The 17,098-nt window shown below is 39.8% G+C and overlaps 1 protein-coding gene across 1 annotated transcript in view; it reads right to left on the minus strand.

The window, feature by feature from the left end:
• DNAH9 (dynein axonemal heavy chain 9) overlaps window positions 1–17,098 on the minus strand; it is a 340,094-nt gene that overhangs the window by 100,573 nt on the left and 222,423 nt on the right. Inside the window, exons 46-48 of the mRNA XM_019654458.1 lie at window positions 7,838–7,980; window positions 7,319–7,480; window positions 6,884–7,117 (exon numbers count right to left, since the gene is read on the minus strand). Of these exons, the coding sequence (XP_019510003.1) occupies window positions 6,884–7,117; window positions 7,319–7,480; window positions 7,838–7,980 (539 nt within the window). The remainder of the gene's footprint in view (window positions 1–6,883; window positions 7,118–7,318; window positions 7,481–7,837; window positions 7,981–17,098) is intronic.

A 17,098-nucleotide genomic window follows, 5' to 3' on the forward strand; every position in this document is an offset into this window, starting at 1 on the left:
TGGTAAGTGGGTGGATGTTGACTGAGTGAGGTAGTGACAAGATGGTGGAGGGAGATCCTCCCTGCTTTAAGAATCTGACACATGATGCTAAAAAGAGAGGCCAAGCTTCTTAGGGTCTTCTCCCCAGAGTTCCAGAAGGAGAGGGAACCCACGATAATCAACAGCAAAAAATATTCCACTGAGGGTCGGAGGCCTAGAGCTCTCTTCCTTCTCAACTCTGAGTTCATAAAATTATCTAATACTTTCTGATATGAATTTGGACTTCAAGCAGGTTTTCTTGTTAGATACAGATGTTTCCATCTATAGTAGATATTTGCTATGTTTACCTAATAAAAAGTTTTCATCCCTGTTCTGATAACATAGGTTGGTTTTCCTTTGGAGAACTCCGCCTTTCCATGTCCTTGTAGTTTGGGTGGGGTGGACTCCAGTGGTTGCCATTTGATGCTGGCTTGGCCAATGAGAGTGTCTAAGTCACAGAGATTGGTTCAACTTTGGGCAAACCAATGACCTAAAGAAACCAGTTAGAGCCACTGACCATTAACCCAGGAACTTGGTTGAAAATACTAGGAAAGAGGCACTCCTCTTTATACTGGGGTTGTAAAGCAGACAGACTACAAGTTTGAGTTGTCAGAGCCATGGAGGTTGCCTGCCTGAACAGAGACATATAGTGAGTATCTAGCACCAGCCCTGTCCAAATTAAGCTCTATCCAGTACTTTTCAGTTACCTGAATCAATTCATTTCTTTTTATTTTGTTTTGTTGCTTTGCCTATTAGCTGGATTTTGGTTAGTTGCTATCAAGAGGGTCCTGATAAATATATCATGTAATCTAAAAATTTTCTCTCTCCCTCTCCTCTTCTCTCCTCTCTATTCCTCTCCCCCTTCTGTCCCCTTCTGTCCTTTCCTTCTTTTTGTTTTGTTGTTTTCCTGTTGCTAAATGAATTTGAGTTAGTTTGTTTTTTTTTCAACTGAGACCAAAGAAGTCCTGACAAATACATCATATCAACCTTAGGTAAGTTTGGTGGCCTGAGAGTATTTAAAACCCTAAGGTACACTGAATTTAAAACTTTCCAGATTGACAGACACGTGGATTAAATCCTATATGCAGTGGCCTGTAGGCCTTTTGAGAACATGTCTTCCATCTACCAGCCTTACTTCTTCATGAACACACCTGAGTTAGATACAAAAGCAAGGATGACAGTGGGTTCTGAGGATATCAGTGACGGATGAAGTGAGAGCCAAGTCAGGGTTGGGGCTCTGACTGTATCAAGAGAGAGAAAACAATTACACCAATCGTGAAGACTTCAGCTGAAGATGAAGCAAAGACAGATGATGCCACCTAAAGACCCAGCAGGACCAGCCATCCATCATCAGAGCCAGTGGGAAGTGGAGGACCGTACCATGATATTTCATCAGCTCCTTCCTGAAACCTGACACCACTACAGAAGTAAGGAGGAAAATACCCTTCAGAGGAAAATAGCCCAGAGATAGAGTTAGAACTGAACTGGCTGCCCTCCAAAGACTGAGTAAATTTTTAACCTGAAGTGACCAAGTCAGCCTGCAATATTAAGTGCTTTCTACTTTTAAATGAAAAAAAAAATGGATCCAGAGCTAAATTAAATTCAGTTATAGAGAGATAAAGTTACATTTATGATCAGCTGAATCTAAGCATGAAACTATATATAAAGGTAATAAACTTTAGATTACCATACAATTGTTAATTATTGTCATTATTACCATTATCATTACTACTTCTAATACTATAATTATTGGCTAAATAAATTTTGAGTCTGAGCCAGAGCTGTGAGATTCATTTAGTCTACTCCCACTAGATTATGAACACCAAAAATTGTCATAATTGGGTAGTAAGATACCGATACAATATAATTCAAGTCATTACCTTATACCAGGTTATGATAAAGTGATTCGGTTCTTTCTACCAAAGGAACAATTCCTGATGAAGGGTTTCTATCAGTTAGGAACCCTAGATACCATTTTTATAAGAAGAATCATCATTGTAATTATCAGTAAGTGTGGAATGTACACCATGTACATGGTATTGCCAAGACTCATCCTCAATGCCCACTCTGAGCTTGTAGGTGATTTAGAACTTGTTCCTTGGTTTATTTGTCTGTCCATCTATCACCTAACCACCTATCCATCTACATATACATTTATAGAATACCTAGTATATGCCAATGAATCCCAGCTTCTGCCCTTGAAGGGGTGATAACAGGATAGCATAATATATGCCAGGGAAGAAACATAATTCAAGGGTGGAACCACAGAGAAGGGAAAGCTTAAATACTCAAGCTTAGGAAGAGCTTCCGAGAAGGGGGGTAACAAATTGTTGAGGTCTTGACAGTGACAAGCTGACAAGGTGGGGTACATGTAAAGACACAGAGATGTGGGGCCGGCCGAGTGGCGCGATGGTTAAGAACTTGCTTGGGATGCCAGAGGGCCCCGGTTCGGATCCCACATATGAGGGCCAGTGACACTGCCCTCTACAGCTAAGATGCTGAACAACGGCTCAACCTGGAGCTGGGCTGCTGTGAGTCGCCGGCGACGGCGTAGGCTGCAGTCCCTTTGACAGGGCTGCCATGGGCTACCGTGTGTAGCCAGCAGCCAGCGTGAGCGGCCAGCAGCCGCAGTGAGCGGCCGTCCAGAAGCCGGCGACTGATCTGCCTCACCCGGGAAGAGCGCAATGATGGTGCCAACTTGGGCCAGTGAAGCAACATCCTCCACAACTAGACTGAAGAACAAAATGACAGCAACTTGTCTGTCCCCCTTCCCCCAATTCCCCAGCACTGTTCCCATCCCCCCAATTCACCAATAAAAATCTTAAAAAAAAAAAAAGACACAGAGATGTGAACTACCTGTGGAATGTTGAGGGAACTACAAATAGTTGGTACTGTTGGACTTTAGGGTACGACGTAGTAGCAACGAGGAAGAAAATGGTGGTGCAATAAGCAAGGACACATTTTACAAGTCCTGGAAAAGATCAGGAAATCTGAACTGTAATGTCTAAATCATTAAGACCTATAATAGAGAATACGCAGACATCTGGCTTGAGCAAAAATCAAAGAGCAGGGCAGAGGTTGGTCCATAGCTATGCTGCCTAGTGTGGTACCCACTAGCCACTTGTGGTTAATGAGCACTTAAAAAGCGGCTTGTCTCAACTGAGATGTGCTGCAAGTATCATCACACACACTAGTTTCTGAAGCCTTGTTGAAAAAAAAATGAAAAAATATTTCATTAATAACTTTTTTACATTGATTACATGTTAAAAGGATAATATTTTGGGTATATTGGGTTAAATAACATATATTATTCAAATATATGATAAAATTATATACAATTATAATAAAGTATTATATTAAAATATAATTCACTTGGCTCATTTTACTTTTTTGATCCAACTACTAGAAAATTTAAATTTGCATACATGACTTGCAGGATATTTCTATTGGACAGTGCTGGTCTAGAGTGCTGGCAGAATACAGTCAGGGAGACTCAATAGAATGCTATGCATTAATTAAAGCATTTAGTCAACAAATATTTAATGAGTGCCCACTCTGTCCCAGCACTTTTTTACACACTGGGCATACATCAGTGAATAAAACAGACAAGGTTCCCTGTCCTTGTAGAGCTTGTATCCAACAAATAGAGATCGAAAACAAAAAATAAACATGACAAGTAAATTATACAATATGTTACACAGGGGTAAGTGCTATGGGGAAAAGGTAAAGTAGAGCCAAAAAATGGGATCAGAAGTGGTATGGGGGTTACCATTTAAAATGAGGTCATCAGGATAAGAGTCATGGAGAAGGTGACATTTGAGTAAAGAATTAAAAGAGATGAGGGAGTGAGCCACGGGGATATTAGAGGAAAGCACATCTAGGGGACGGCTAATGCCAAGGCCTGGTGTGTCTGACAGCAAAGGAGCAGTGTGGCTGGAGGGGAATGTCACAGGGAGGGAGGAGCAGGAGATGAGGTCTGGAGGTAACAGGGCCGGGCTGGGGAGGAGCCTTGGAAGCCACCGGAGTGAGGGAATGGAGGGCCATTGCTCTTTCTGGGCTTTGAGCAGAAAAGTGACATGATCCAATTTTAGGTTTTAAATTGATCACTCTGGCTACTCAGTTGATGACAGACAACAGAGGGGCAAAAGTGGAAGCAGACAAATGAGTTAGGAGGGTATTGCAGCTTCCAGGTAAGATGTCAGGGGCTCAGATGAGGGTCGGAGCCGTACAGGAGGTGCAAAGTGGTGGGATTCTGGGCGTACCTGAAGTTAGAGCCAATAATGATTTTTTTTTTCTGGGTGTAAGTTGTGAGAGGAAGAGAGGAATGGGAAGAGTCAAGGATGACAGCAAGGATTTTGGCCTGATGGGTGATGCTAGAGGTTGTGGGTGAAGCAGGTTTGGGGTGGGGGAGTTCAATTTCTTGAAATAATCCAGATAAGAAGTGTCTAAATCAAGACACTAAAAATGGAGGATACAGCAAGAGGGGTACATCTGAGAGATATTTAGAAAACTTATGTAATTGTTAATGCTTAAATGGGGGAAGTGATGAAAGGGGTGGAGTCAAAGTTAATGACCTAGTTTCTGGTCTAGGTAACTGGGTAGGTAGAGTGTTATTCACTGAAGAAGAGAAGATAGAAGGAAAACAAACCAAAACTGACGCCAAGACTTGGGGGGACTCTCCAGTAACTATATGCAGATAGAGCTGCATTCACCTAATGGTATAAGCAGGCTTCTCCTTGTTAAGTGGAGATCATGTAAAAAAGGCAAGCAGACATTTATGCCTTGTTCATGGTCTGCTCAAAGACCCAGGGTCTGCACAAGATCGATGCTGGGTGCTGTTCTGCGAGAGTGTCAGAGCACCTTTCCCAGGGCTTGCTCTCTAGCAAGTGTCTTCTGTACAGGCGGGTCAGCAATTCCGAGAGGATATGTGGGTAGGAGGGGAAACGGGGGCTGGTGGGGATGTGGAAGGTTGTGAACTGTAGGTGGGGGCAGACAGGAAGAAGGAAAGGTGGGAGATGTGAAAAAATCTGGTAGTGCCGCATTCTTGGATCCTTTTTTATGCTGTTTTCTACACATTCAGAGATTGAGAGAACCAGAAAGTGTTTGGGACAGAAGATGCTATGTTTCTACAACAAAGGTATACACCAGGTAAACTGCTGGGACCTGAACCGGGGTCTGTGTATTTCAATCTGTTCTAAACTATAGCTCCAAGAAGGGGTTTTGGTCATGATACAAATGGAAAGAGAGTGGCGTCACTGATAATTGTCACAGGCCATTTGTTGACAAACATTGAGTTTGAACAGATGTCTCACCATGTCTGAAGTAAATAAAAAAACCCCAGGTCTTTACAAAAATACAGAACAAGGAAAGGAAGAGCATCTAGAAGACTAAGAAGAACATAGCTCTAAAAACGACCCATGAGTAGATGTAGAAAAAACACCAAGAAAGCTTTTTGGCATCATCAACAGAATGGCTTCTATAATACAGTCGCAGAAAAACAGGCTGAAATAAAAAAGCAATAGGGAAGAGAAAAGGATGAGATGAGGAAGGGCTGTTAGGATATTAAAAATGTAATAGCATAATTAAAGTCTTCATTGGCAGCATAGGAAGAAGCAATATTACACACAATTAAATTAATATTGTTGAGGATAAACTTGAAAAGCTCCCCTAGAATGTGACTCCCAACCCCCCATTGCTTTACTACATGGAAAGTTGTTCCAACAACTTTATGCAAGCATGAGCTTGAGAAAAAGGCCAAAGGGATAAAAACAATGAGTGAGGACATAATAGATATGGGGCACAGGGAACCCATCCAGCTAATCATTGCTCCTGGAGGAGAGGCCAGAGCAGATGAACAAAACCATATAACAGAAGAAAAATTTCCTTCGCAGAAGAAAGAATATGAGTATAGATTGCAAGGGATCACTGCAACCGACTAAATGAACTGAAATCCTTTAGATACATTACATCAGTGAATCAAGAAACTGAAGTGGGTAGAAAGCACAAGTCAGAAGAAGGAAGCTCAACAGAGCTATTCCAAAGGCAGAGCTCTGAGAACATGACAGTAATGAAAGGCTTAGATGTCTCCAGGAACATGTGATGTCCAGTAGTTAAACTGACCACAACTGTAGTTTAATTGTGCAAATGAAAGATATTCACCACCTTAAGGAGAGGCAGGCTCTGCTGTAGGTAAACAGAGCCCAGGAAGGGGCCATGAAGAGACCAACAATGTTTGGTGGGCATGAGCAGGGGCAGAGAAGGTGCTAGAGCTGTCCCCAGCTCTCAAGGGAAGAACAGTATATTGCCTGAAATAAACTTGTTCCATTTGAAAAAATACGTAGAAAAATATAACAAGGACAGGACAACAGGGGCCTTTTGTTGACGGCCAACTACTTCGGAATACATGAGGAAATGCATGAAATGAGACAGAATTTGTTTAAGAAATTAGGTTCCAATGGCTCTTTGACAGGTTAACACGGTAAGACAAAAGAAACAAAAGAAAATTGGTATAACCCTGCAACCATTTCTCTCAATGGTTCATCTCTTTTGGTTTTGAAGATGGAGGGGAAGTGGGCTGGAGAGGACAGAAAAGTAGTGGGAAAGGAGGAGATGGCAAAGAGAAAGAGAGAAGAGGTGTCCTCGGGGTTCCGGCATCAGTGAGGAGGAGGCCAGACCTGAAGCAGGAGATGTGGCGTCCTGCTGGAAGAGCTCAGCCGTAACGTCTGGTTTCTGATGACACTAGGGCCTCTTGAAAAGCATAAACGGTTTTTGGACCTCCATTGCGATCCTTCCAGTTTTCTGGAAAGGGGCCGCTCCCTTTCCCTCAGTGCCCGCAGCCAGGAGAGATCGGGAGGGTGTCGCTCACCTGGGTGGAGGTGCTGTGGAGCTTCAGCAGCCCATTCTGGAGCCGCTCCATCTTGGTCTTGAGCTCTTCTCCTTTCCTGCGCAGCAAGCTCTGGTAGAGTCTGATGAACTCCAGAAATGATTTGGGAGTTGTGTAGTTGTAGCGCTGCTCGTTGCTCAGATAACATTGGGATGTTTGATTGACACTTGTGTGGACAAAAGCCATGAACTTGCTAATCGACTGCTTGACTGTGGGCTAAAATCAAAGAGCAGGAAATAAAGAGATAGTCTCGCTATGAATACTGGAGGTGACTCCCCACCCCCATTGCTTTACCACATGGAAAGTTATTCCAACCACCTTATGCAAGCCTGAACTTGGACTCTGAAATTCTGGACACAGAATTCCTTGCACCGTGAGGTGGAAAGAATCTTGAGGAGCGTCTCCTTTCCCTCTCACCTCGATGCTCTTGGTGCTCTGCAAGAAGCGAAGGCTGACAGACTCCAGTGCCTGCTGAGGCCACTCATGAAACCAGTCGATGGCCGTGCGGTTCACAATGGCTGGGAAGTTCCTGCTGCGAACCCTCAGCGTGTTCCCCACAGGGGAGAAGCAGAGCGCCACCTGAGAGGGCAGAAGGGCGGGAGAACCAAAACGGTATCAGAGAAGTACTCACAGGGAGACAGACAGGGCCTTGGACTCTTAATTTCCCAGAAAATTGAGAAGCACATCCCACAGAGCAAAAAACTGTAAATGTTAGCCAGCCTTTTTAGCCAAGTAAGTAAGAAATCTGAGCCTGCATGAGGCAAGAGGGAAGCCGACGCCCATGAAGCAGATGAGAAGAACATCCTTGCAAAGGCTGAGGAGGTCATGGCACCCTCACCCCCCATCCCAAGACAACAGCTGTGTCCAAAATACCCAGAGAGGCTCCCATGATTCATCTAGGGTCCTGCCTACCCTGGGCAGTAAGTCCTTCTATACCTTCAGTTGTCGTCGGACCCGATCTATAAAGAACTTCCAGCAGTTCTCTCTGTCATCAATCAGACCTTGGCTCTTGACTTCATTCCTTACGTTGCTTATGATGTTTTCAACTTCATCATCAGAGTAAAGATCTGGGATCTCTCCTAGGGAGAAATGGAGTACAGATGGGCAGCTTCGGCATCTCTGCACGAAGTAATTATTTGCGATAAGTTGTCTAACCTTGAGACACAGGCCCTTTGGTTTTTAGACCATGTTCTATCACCCTTGCTAGTGAAACTGGACACACACCATATCTACTCCAAAAACCAGTGGCAGGAAAATCATACATAAGAGAATGGAACAAGGTATGTAACACACTTTTGTCCTGAGTCAGCAGCTGGTAGCACAAAAGCTTTCAACTGTCTTTTCCACTTTGGCTTACAGCATGAATTTACTAACTACTGTTATAGAAATTGTGCGCATAAGGAACTCAATACTTAGAAGGAGAAATAAAATGGATGTAAAACGGCTCTAAGGCCCGGTGAAAAGAGCCATGAGAAACCTACAGATAAGTCCATATATTTAAGAACAAGGTATCACTTTTTATTGCAGAAAAAGGGGAGAGAGCAGGGGTGGTTTTGTGGAATTTAGTGTAAGGGTGACATCTTAACTCAGTGGGGAAAAATGAACATTCAGCACACAGCATTAGGAAAACTGGGAAAAATTATACTTGGATTCTTATATTCCACTGTACATTAAAATAAATTCCAAATGGGCCAATGATTTAACTATAAAAAACCCCCATAAAATTATAGTAAATATTTTTATAACTTCTGAGTGGGGAAGGACTTTCTAACTATAACACAAAATTGATATGTTTAAAAGAAAGAGAAATTTGACACATATAAGTTGACAAATTTTATATAAAAATAAATATAAATTTATATAAAAATTAAAAAATTTACATGCTGTAAACACCATAGGCAAAGTATAACAGCAACAACAACAAATCCCCCAAAAAAACAATCAAGAAAATATGTTTTCCAAAGAAGATATACAAATGGCTAACAGGTACATGAAAACATACTCAAAATCACTAATCTTCAGGAAAATTAAAATTAAAATCACAATGAGATATCACCTGTTAGAATGGCTACTATCAAAAAAACAAGAAATAACAAATGTTCATGAGAATATAGGGAAAAGGAAACCCCTGTATACTGTTAGTAGGATTGTAAACTGGTACTACCACATGTAAATGTATATCATTCCTCAAGAAATTGAAAATAGAACTACCAAATGATTCAGCAATCCCATTTCTAGGTATATATCCAAAGGAAACAAAACCATTACCTTGAAGAGATATCTGCATTCTGATATTCACTGCTGCATTATTTACAGTAGCCGAGGTTTGAAAACAACCTAAGTGTCCATCAATGGATGAACAAATCAAGAAAATATGGTGTATATATACCCAATGGAATATTATTCAATCTTAAAAAAAAGGGATATCCTATCATTTGCAACAACATGGATGAACTTAGATCATATTATGTTAAGTGAAATAAGCCAGACACAGAAAGACAAGTACTATATAGTATCACTTATATGTAGAATCTAATAATAAAGTCAAACTCATAGAAATGAAGAGTAGAAAAGTGGTTGCCAGAGGGTGAGGGGTGGGGAAAATAGAGAGAGGTTGGTAAAAGGGTTCAAAATTTTGTAAGTTATAAGATGAATTAAAGTCTGAGGATCTAATGTATAACAAGGTGACTAGAGTTGCTAATACTGTGGGGTTTTTTTGTTTGTTTCACCTAATATCATTCTTATTAGTATTAGCACAGTCATCACCAACTGTGTATACTTATAAATATCACTTTGTTTCTCATCCCAAAAAAATGGCACATAGTAGGTGCTCACTAAAGTTTAGTTTCTTTCCTCTCCCCCCTCCCCCTTTTGAATAGTTTCAGGTGTACAAAACAACATAATAATAGTTAGACATTTACACCCCTCACAAAGTGATAATCCCCCTCCCTCTAGCTACTACCCCTCTGACACCTTATATACCTGTTACAATACCATTGAGTAGCTTTCTTATACTAAACTACACTTCCATGAGTAGTTGACATACAAAATTATTCTACTTCAGCTTCAGGTGTACAGCACATTGGTCATGCATCTATACAGACTAGGAAGTGATCCCTTTGATAAGTCCAGTGCCCATCTGGCACCTTATATAATCTTTACAACATTGTTGATTATATTCCTCATACTGTATTTCATATCCCCATGACTATACTGGGTCTACTAATTTGCACTTTCTAATCCCTTCACTTTCTCCCCCATCCCCTCCCCCCTCCCATCCAGCAATTCCACTCCTGGGTATTTATCCAAAGAAATCCAAAACACTAATTTGAAAAAATATATGCCCCCACTGTGTTTACTGCAATGCTAATCACAATAGCCAAGATATGGAAACAACCGAAATGCCCACTGATAGGTGACTGGATAAAGGAACTGTGGTACATTTAGACAATGGAGTATTATTCGACCATATAAAAGAACAAAATCTTACCATTTGTAACCACATGGATGGACCTAGAGAATATTATGCTAAGTGAAATAAGTCCGACTGAGAAAGACCAATACCACATGATCTCACTTATATGTGGAATCTGAAGAACAGAATAAATGAGCAAACAAAACAGAAACAGACTCAGTATAGAAAAAAAATAACACTGCAGTGTAAAATTGAAATTTGCTGACACTAGAACTAAAATGTTCTCATAAAAAAAGGGAAAAAAAGAAAATAAATGTTTAATTCAGATTATAGTTAAGTAGCTAACCTCTTTAAAGTATAAATTCTCTACAAATAAAAAAATATCAATAATTGAACAGAAAGATGGGGTAAAGTTTACATAAAGAGGGTTCATAGTATAGAAAATATAAATGTGCCTTAAACATATGAACAACTGCTTTGCCTCACTTGTAATAACAGAAATTCACATTGCAATTATGCTTAGTTATTATACTTTTTTATCTGTATACATCAGGTTGTCAAACATACGAACACTCATCCTCACTCACAATAATAGAAATGTACTTTTAAACTACTCCTAATTATTATTTTTTACCAGATTGGCAAAATCTGAAAGTTAGATAAAATACTGTGTTAATGTGGCAATATATGATGAACAAAAATTTTTAAAGTCCTAACTAAATATGTAAAAGTAAATATATAATGACCAAGTAGGGTTTATCCTGGAAATGAAAGGATGGTTACATATTAGAAAAATTTATGAAAAGAATTCACTATATTAATAGATTTTAAAAATAAAACAATATAACTATCAAAACTGATGTATAAATTTTTTTAAAAAACTGTTAGCAAATGAGGATTAATGAATTTCTCTTAATCTGATAGTAGATATCTATCTCGGATCCAAAGCAAACATCATACCTAATGGTGAAATGCTAAAATATTGTCTTTCAAATTAGGAACAAGACAAGTGTGACTGCTATCATGTTTTCTATTCAACATGACATGCAAAAAGTCAAGGAAAAGAAATTAAATGTGTAAGAATGGTTAAGGAAATAATCAAGTATTATTGTTCAAAATCTAATTTTCTACATAGAAAATCTAAGAGAATATAAATAATCAGAACTCATAAGTGTGTTTGACAACCAGGCTCCTGGATACAAATCAAAGTTGGAAATAAAATGGCATTGCTGTACTTTGGCAAATAAAACCCAACAAAAACGTTATTTTAAAAGTCATTTAAAATACCAATAAAAACTATAAGGCAAGTAGTCATAAATATACAAAAAGATGTACAAGATCTTGATATAAAAATTGTAACATACTATTGAAGGGCATAAATAAAACCCTAAACAAGTGGAGAGAAATACTGTATTCGTGGGTGGGTGATTCAGTATTACCATTATCACAAAGATACAATTCCAATAAAAGAATCAAATAGATTTCTTTTTTGAGCCTGAGAAGCATGTTCAAAAATTCATATGAAAGAGCAAAAGGTAAAAAATGGCCATTATATTTGTGAAGAAGAACGAGAAGGAGGGTTTGTCCTACCAGAAGTCAGGTCTCTTTATAAAGCTGTTAGTGAAAACAGTGTGAAAGTGATACTGGAGTAAATAAATAGAACAAGGAGTGAAAACCCTAGAAACAGACCCAGATATAAACAGGAAATTGATACTAAAAATCAGTGTGCAGATAACGGGTGGACAATCATAAGTGATATTAGGATAATTCAGTATTAATACTAAAAAATAAAATTAGAACACCATACAAAAATACATTCCAGGTGAATTAATGACATGAATAGAAAAAGTAAAACTAATAATTTAAAACTAAAATACAGGAGATTATTTTTATGGTGTTGGATAGAATAAGATTTGTGAAACAGCACAAAAAGCACAAAGCATAAAAAAAGACTTAAGTTTTACAATATTTAAACTAAATCAGCTTGCCAGGAGTCATATACAGACTTCAAATAGATATTTACAACCCATATAATGAACAAAGGGTTAGGATCCAAAATATATAAAGAACTTACAAATCCATAAGAAAAAGACAAAGAACCCAATAGTCAAAGGGCAGACTACGGAAATAGGCAACTCACAGAAGAGGAATAGCCAATAAACACGTGAAAAGATGCTCCAAGGTACAAGTAAAAAGGAAAAGGAAAACAATGATATTTCATTTCATACCCATTGGCAAAAACTAGTATGTCAGATAAACTAAGTGTTGGTGAGGTTAGAAAGAAACAGGTATTGGTCAGAAAGAAAGAGGTATCTCTGTTGGTCAGAGAGTAAATTTGTACAACTATTCTGGAGAGCAACTTGGCACTTTCTAGTGAAGGTGAAATGCACAAACCAGATAATTTTGTAATCTGTGTTTTGGGCACCTATTGTACAGGAACTCTTGCATACACACCAGAAGTTTCTACTTTGTAACATTGTTCATCATTGCATGGGTGTTTGTTTTATTGCTTTGTTTATGTACAAAATAATGTGTGAAGAAATATAGAAAAACAGAAAACAGAAAAAAGAAAATGTGGGTGGTGAGACTGTGAAAGCTGTGAGGGAGAGTCAGAAATGGAAAGAAGAGATAGAATAGAACAAAATTCTGACTTAGGAACCAGGGGTGGAAGCATCAGCCATGGAAAAGAGGAATGGTAATATAGGAGGAAAGGAGAAAACCACAAAGAAGCGAAGACATACAGACAGATGGGGAGATGTAAAGATAGTTGCAAGGCTGATACTAAATGATGTAAGTTTTCTCAATGACAGAGATGAGACTGAGGGAGGTAAGAAGGAAGGGACCACTGGGATAGCTAAAATCGGAAGACACTGGATATGATGTAAAGGGGAACATGATTCGCTCCAGGATATTCTATGGGTCTCAGAAAAGCTCCTTCGTGCTTCCAGAACAAGGCTTTTGGTAGGTACTGAAGCTATGTGGACCTGGAGTCCTAGACAGCTTCCTCTTTAAAGATCTCCATTCCCACATGTTTCTTCCTGCCTCCATAAACAACACTGCAAAGCAAGCATCATGGAAATGTTAGAGACAGCAGGAGCCACTGGTGTCTCCCATGCTACTTCCTGTGGACTTGGGCGAAGGCCTCAGAGATCTGGCAAATGGTCTGTAACTAATCAGAGTGATGGGAATCATGATTCTATTCATCCCTGAGGCTGCTGCACTTACCTGAACTACTGTATCTGGAAAAAATTCATGCCAACTTTCCAACAAATCCCTGGCTTACATAGTTTGACAACACAAATCCAGCCAGATGTTTACTAAGAGTTTTATACGAATTAGACATAATCATTGAAAAGGTCAAAAAACAAACAAAAAAAAGAGTATCATGAAAATGATCATTTACTTTTCTTAATTGAGCCAACTTGATTTAATTTCCATTCATTAAAATATTTCATAGTATGCATATAACACAATCTGTGCTATAACTTGTCAAAATCAATATCTTATTAATGGAAGAACCCAATTCAGCCTCATTTGATTAAAATAGGGGTCCAAGAATACTGCTAGGAAAATTAAATGATATTTAGCATGTGTTGGGATTCAAAAAGTTCAGGGCAGTCTTAAAAAGAGAAACTCTCCAGTAGAAGTGGCAGGAGCCACAGTCATCCAGCTTACGGGGCTGCACGTCTGCAGCGGTCTGTATTCTTCTCCGTGCCTCTCTGGTATCTGTGTTTCCTCATCTATTAATACCTTAGAGCCCTCCAGTGAGAAAATGGAGGCCCTTTGGTCTTTTTAAATTTTTTTGGTTTTATCATTTTTAATAATAGAGTCTGCATTTGTCACTTTTCTCTTATTTGAAATATGTAGCATTTATGTCCTTTTGGTGTTTTATGTCTAAGATCACGGATATTGAGGAAGCAAACGATGGTCTACAGGCAAAATCTGGCCCTCTGCCTCTTTTTGTATGGCCTGCAGGCTAAGCATTTTTCCCCCCCAATTTTTAATGGTTGAAAAAAATTAGAATCATGCTTAATGATGTGTGAAAATTACAAAGTTCAAATTTTATTGTCTATGACTAAAGTTTTATTGGCCATAGCCACACTCCTTTATTTAGGTATTGCCTGGCTATTTTCTCACCACAGTGACAGAGGTGGATAGTCATGAAGAAACTGTACAGTCTGCAAAGCTGAGAAAATTTACTTTCTGACCCTTTATAGAAAGGGTTTGGTGACCTTGGTTTATGTGAAACCCTTAGTCCCAGTATGTGAAAGCCTTTAGGGCCATTTAGAGACTTGCTCTTACCATGTTGGTGTCTGTCACAAGACCCCAAGAACCCATAAGAAGATCCCCAGATGGAATATCTGGGGACAAACACCTCTGAATTGGGATCAAAGTTGTCTTTTCAGATTTGTTCTCTCAATGTCTCCTGACAATTTTCCTGTCACTTATTGTGTGAAGTAGGTAGTCATGCAGAAGACAGGAAACAACCACCAGGGGGATTTTGTGATGCAACAGAGGCACAGGCTATTTAAATATTTGAGCAGTTTCCTCCTGAGACCTAAAGTTGGGAAACACCTGTTTCCATCTCCAAGTGTTTGCAGGCTCTGTGTGGTCACTCCTAGATCATAATGGGCAGGTGAGGCTAGTCAGGAGGGAAGGGAGTGAGCCAAAAGCAACTTTTTCCCGTACTAAAGTATCTTACCCTGCAGTCAGCTAGCAACTGATGAAGGGATGCTTTTGGAAGCAGTGAGGAGAATGGATTGGAGGGAGATGGCCTGGGAGGTAGGGAGGTCTGCATGTGTTGAAGCAAAAGATGAAAAGATCACTGGTAACCATGATAGAGAAGATATGGATTCAGAAATAGTTCAGGGGTAAAATTGGTGGCAACTGATTGTCTCTTGGATGTAAGTGGTGAGGGAGAGGTCAGTAATTTAGCAGGAAGCACAGAGTCATGGTCTCAAATAACTTCAATGAGAATTTAGTATCGCATGAAGAAAAGAAAAGGCTGATTACTCAAGTATATTTCTGCATTACCCTTTTGGCATTTCAGTTTGGCAGCTAGCTGGAAAACCGACTTTGAATTTCCATGGCCTGTTGTTTAAGGACGAATCTAGGCAACAGGTCCATCGAGACCACAAAGTATGCTTAGGAAATTTGGTGTGTGCTTGACAGCTTCTCTTTTGCCCCCCACTTTGCCTTTTTTCCTTTTGGGGGAACGGGGCCGGGATTTAGCTTATGTAAAGCAGAGATGGACCATCAGGGAATCTAGTTTCAGATGCTCATGAGAGAACAATCCAGTGCCAAGTCTGTTACAAATATGGTATTTCCCCATGTATAAGACGCACCCCTTTTAAAAAAATTAGGGGTCTAAAAACTGGGTGCATCTTATACAGTGGTTGTAGATTTTTTTACTTGCATTTCCCGCTTTTTTCGTGCTTGTTTTTGGGCTCATACAACCACTGTATAAGACGCACCCAATTTTTAGACCTCAAATTTTTCGAAAAAGGGTGCGTCTAATACATGGGGAAATAAGGTACTTCCAGACTCCACATTGTGATGTGATGTATGCAGACCACAAACATGTCAGTCTTGGATCTAATCCTAAGCACACTGGAGGTGAGGTGATCTTTTCATGTTCTATATTCCAAGAAGAGATTTGGCCCAAATATTAAAAACAACAACAACAAAACCCAGCCTGGTTCAGAGATGGAGATGCATATGACTTTAAAGAGGGGACACAACTGATTATAAACCATTCCAATAGAGAACACAGAGGCTGTATAATACCCACTTTTGAGCACAGCACGTACTGACTGGAACATGGGAACTTAATAAATGATTTTGAATATACGAATAGATGGAACGTGACCTAATTAGGGCCAGGGAAGAGAAATCTTAATTTTGGAGTGAACAATTAAGCCTTTTGCAAAGCAAAAGGAAAGCCCCAACATAAGATCCCAAAGTAAAATGAAGTATGCCATCTGGCAGAGTTAGGAGAGGAAGAGACGCCCCACCCGGAGCAGACGATGGTCTCTCTGCTGGGACAACAGTAACAAGGGCTTTCCCACATGCTGGAAAGCAGGAGGCAGACGTGCTGTACCAGAAAGCCAGGGAGTCATCCTGTGTCCCCCCTCTAGGTTGAGATGGGGCCTTGCTGATGCTGAGTTTGCTTCCAGGACCAAGAGAGAACACATTTTGTAAGAATCTTTCAGATACCTGGGTTGGATGGCCAGTGTACATTCTTCAGGAATTGTTAAATAGGGCAGGAAATACAGAGCAAGAATTAAACTTCACATTCAGCAAGGGCAAACATTTTATCCCACAGTTTCACCAGCAGCTGCGTGACTCCCATTAAGGGGAAGCCAAGGGAAGAGATCAAAGATATGCTTCATTTGCTCTGATCTGGGTGGTCACCCTGCTTTTTACACAATTATGTACTTTTTGCTAATTAAAGCAGGAATTTAAAACTTTGTGTGTAGGATTGCTTCCTGTAACTCACCTGACATACAACTGGAACAATGATGGGTTGTGAAATGTTTGGTTAGTGTCAGAAGTGGGATTCAGGAGCTGAATGACCATCAGTGTTTGATTTTGGAAATGGTGTCAGGAAACCAAGGGATGAAACAGGGAGCTAAACAAGTGTGGGAGGAAATCAGACAACCTATGGTGCGAGATCATTAGGTCATCAAGGAAGATGTTTTGGGGGGAGAGCTGAATTGCTGAATCAGTGGAATTCACTCACTGTACCTTTATCTTCAATTTAACTGGACTTGTAGATAACT

The sequence above is a fragment of the Hipposideros armiger genome, unplaced genomic scaffold (genome assembly GCF_001890085.2).
Source record: "Hipposideros armiger isolate ML-2016 unplaced genomic scaffold, ASM189008v1 scaffold_222, whole genome shotgun sequence".
NCBI classification, from domain to species: domain Eukaryota; kingdom Metazoa; phylum Chordata; class Mammalia; order Chiroptera; family Hipposideridae; genus Hipposideros; species Hipposideros armiger.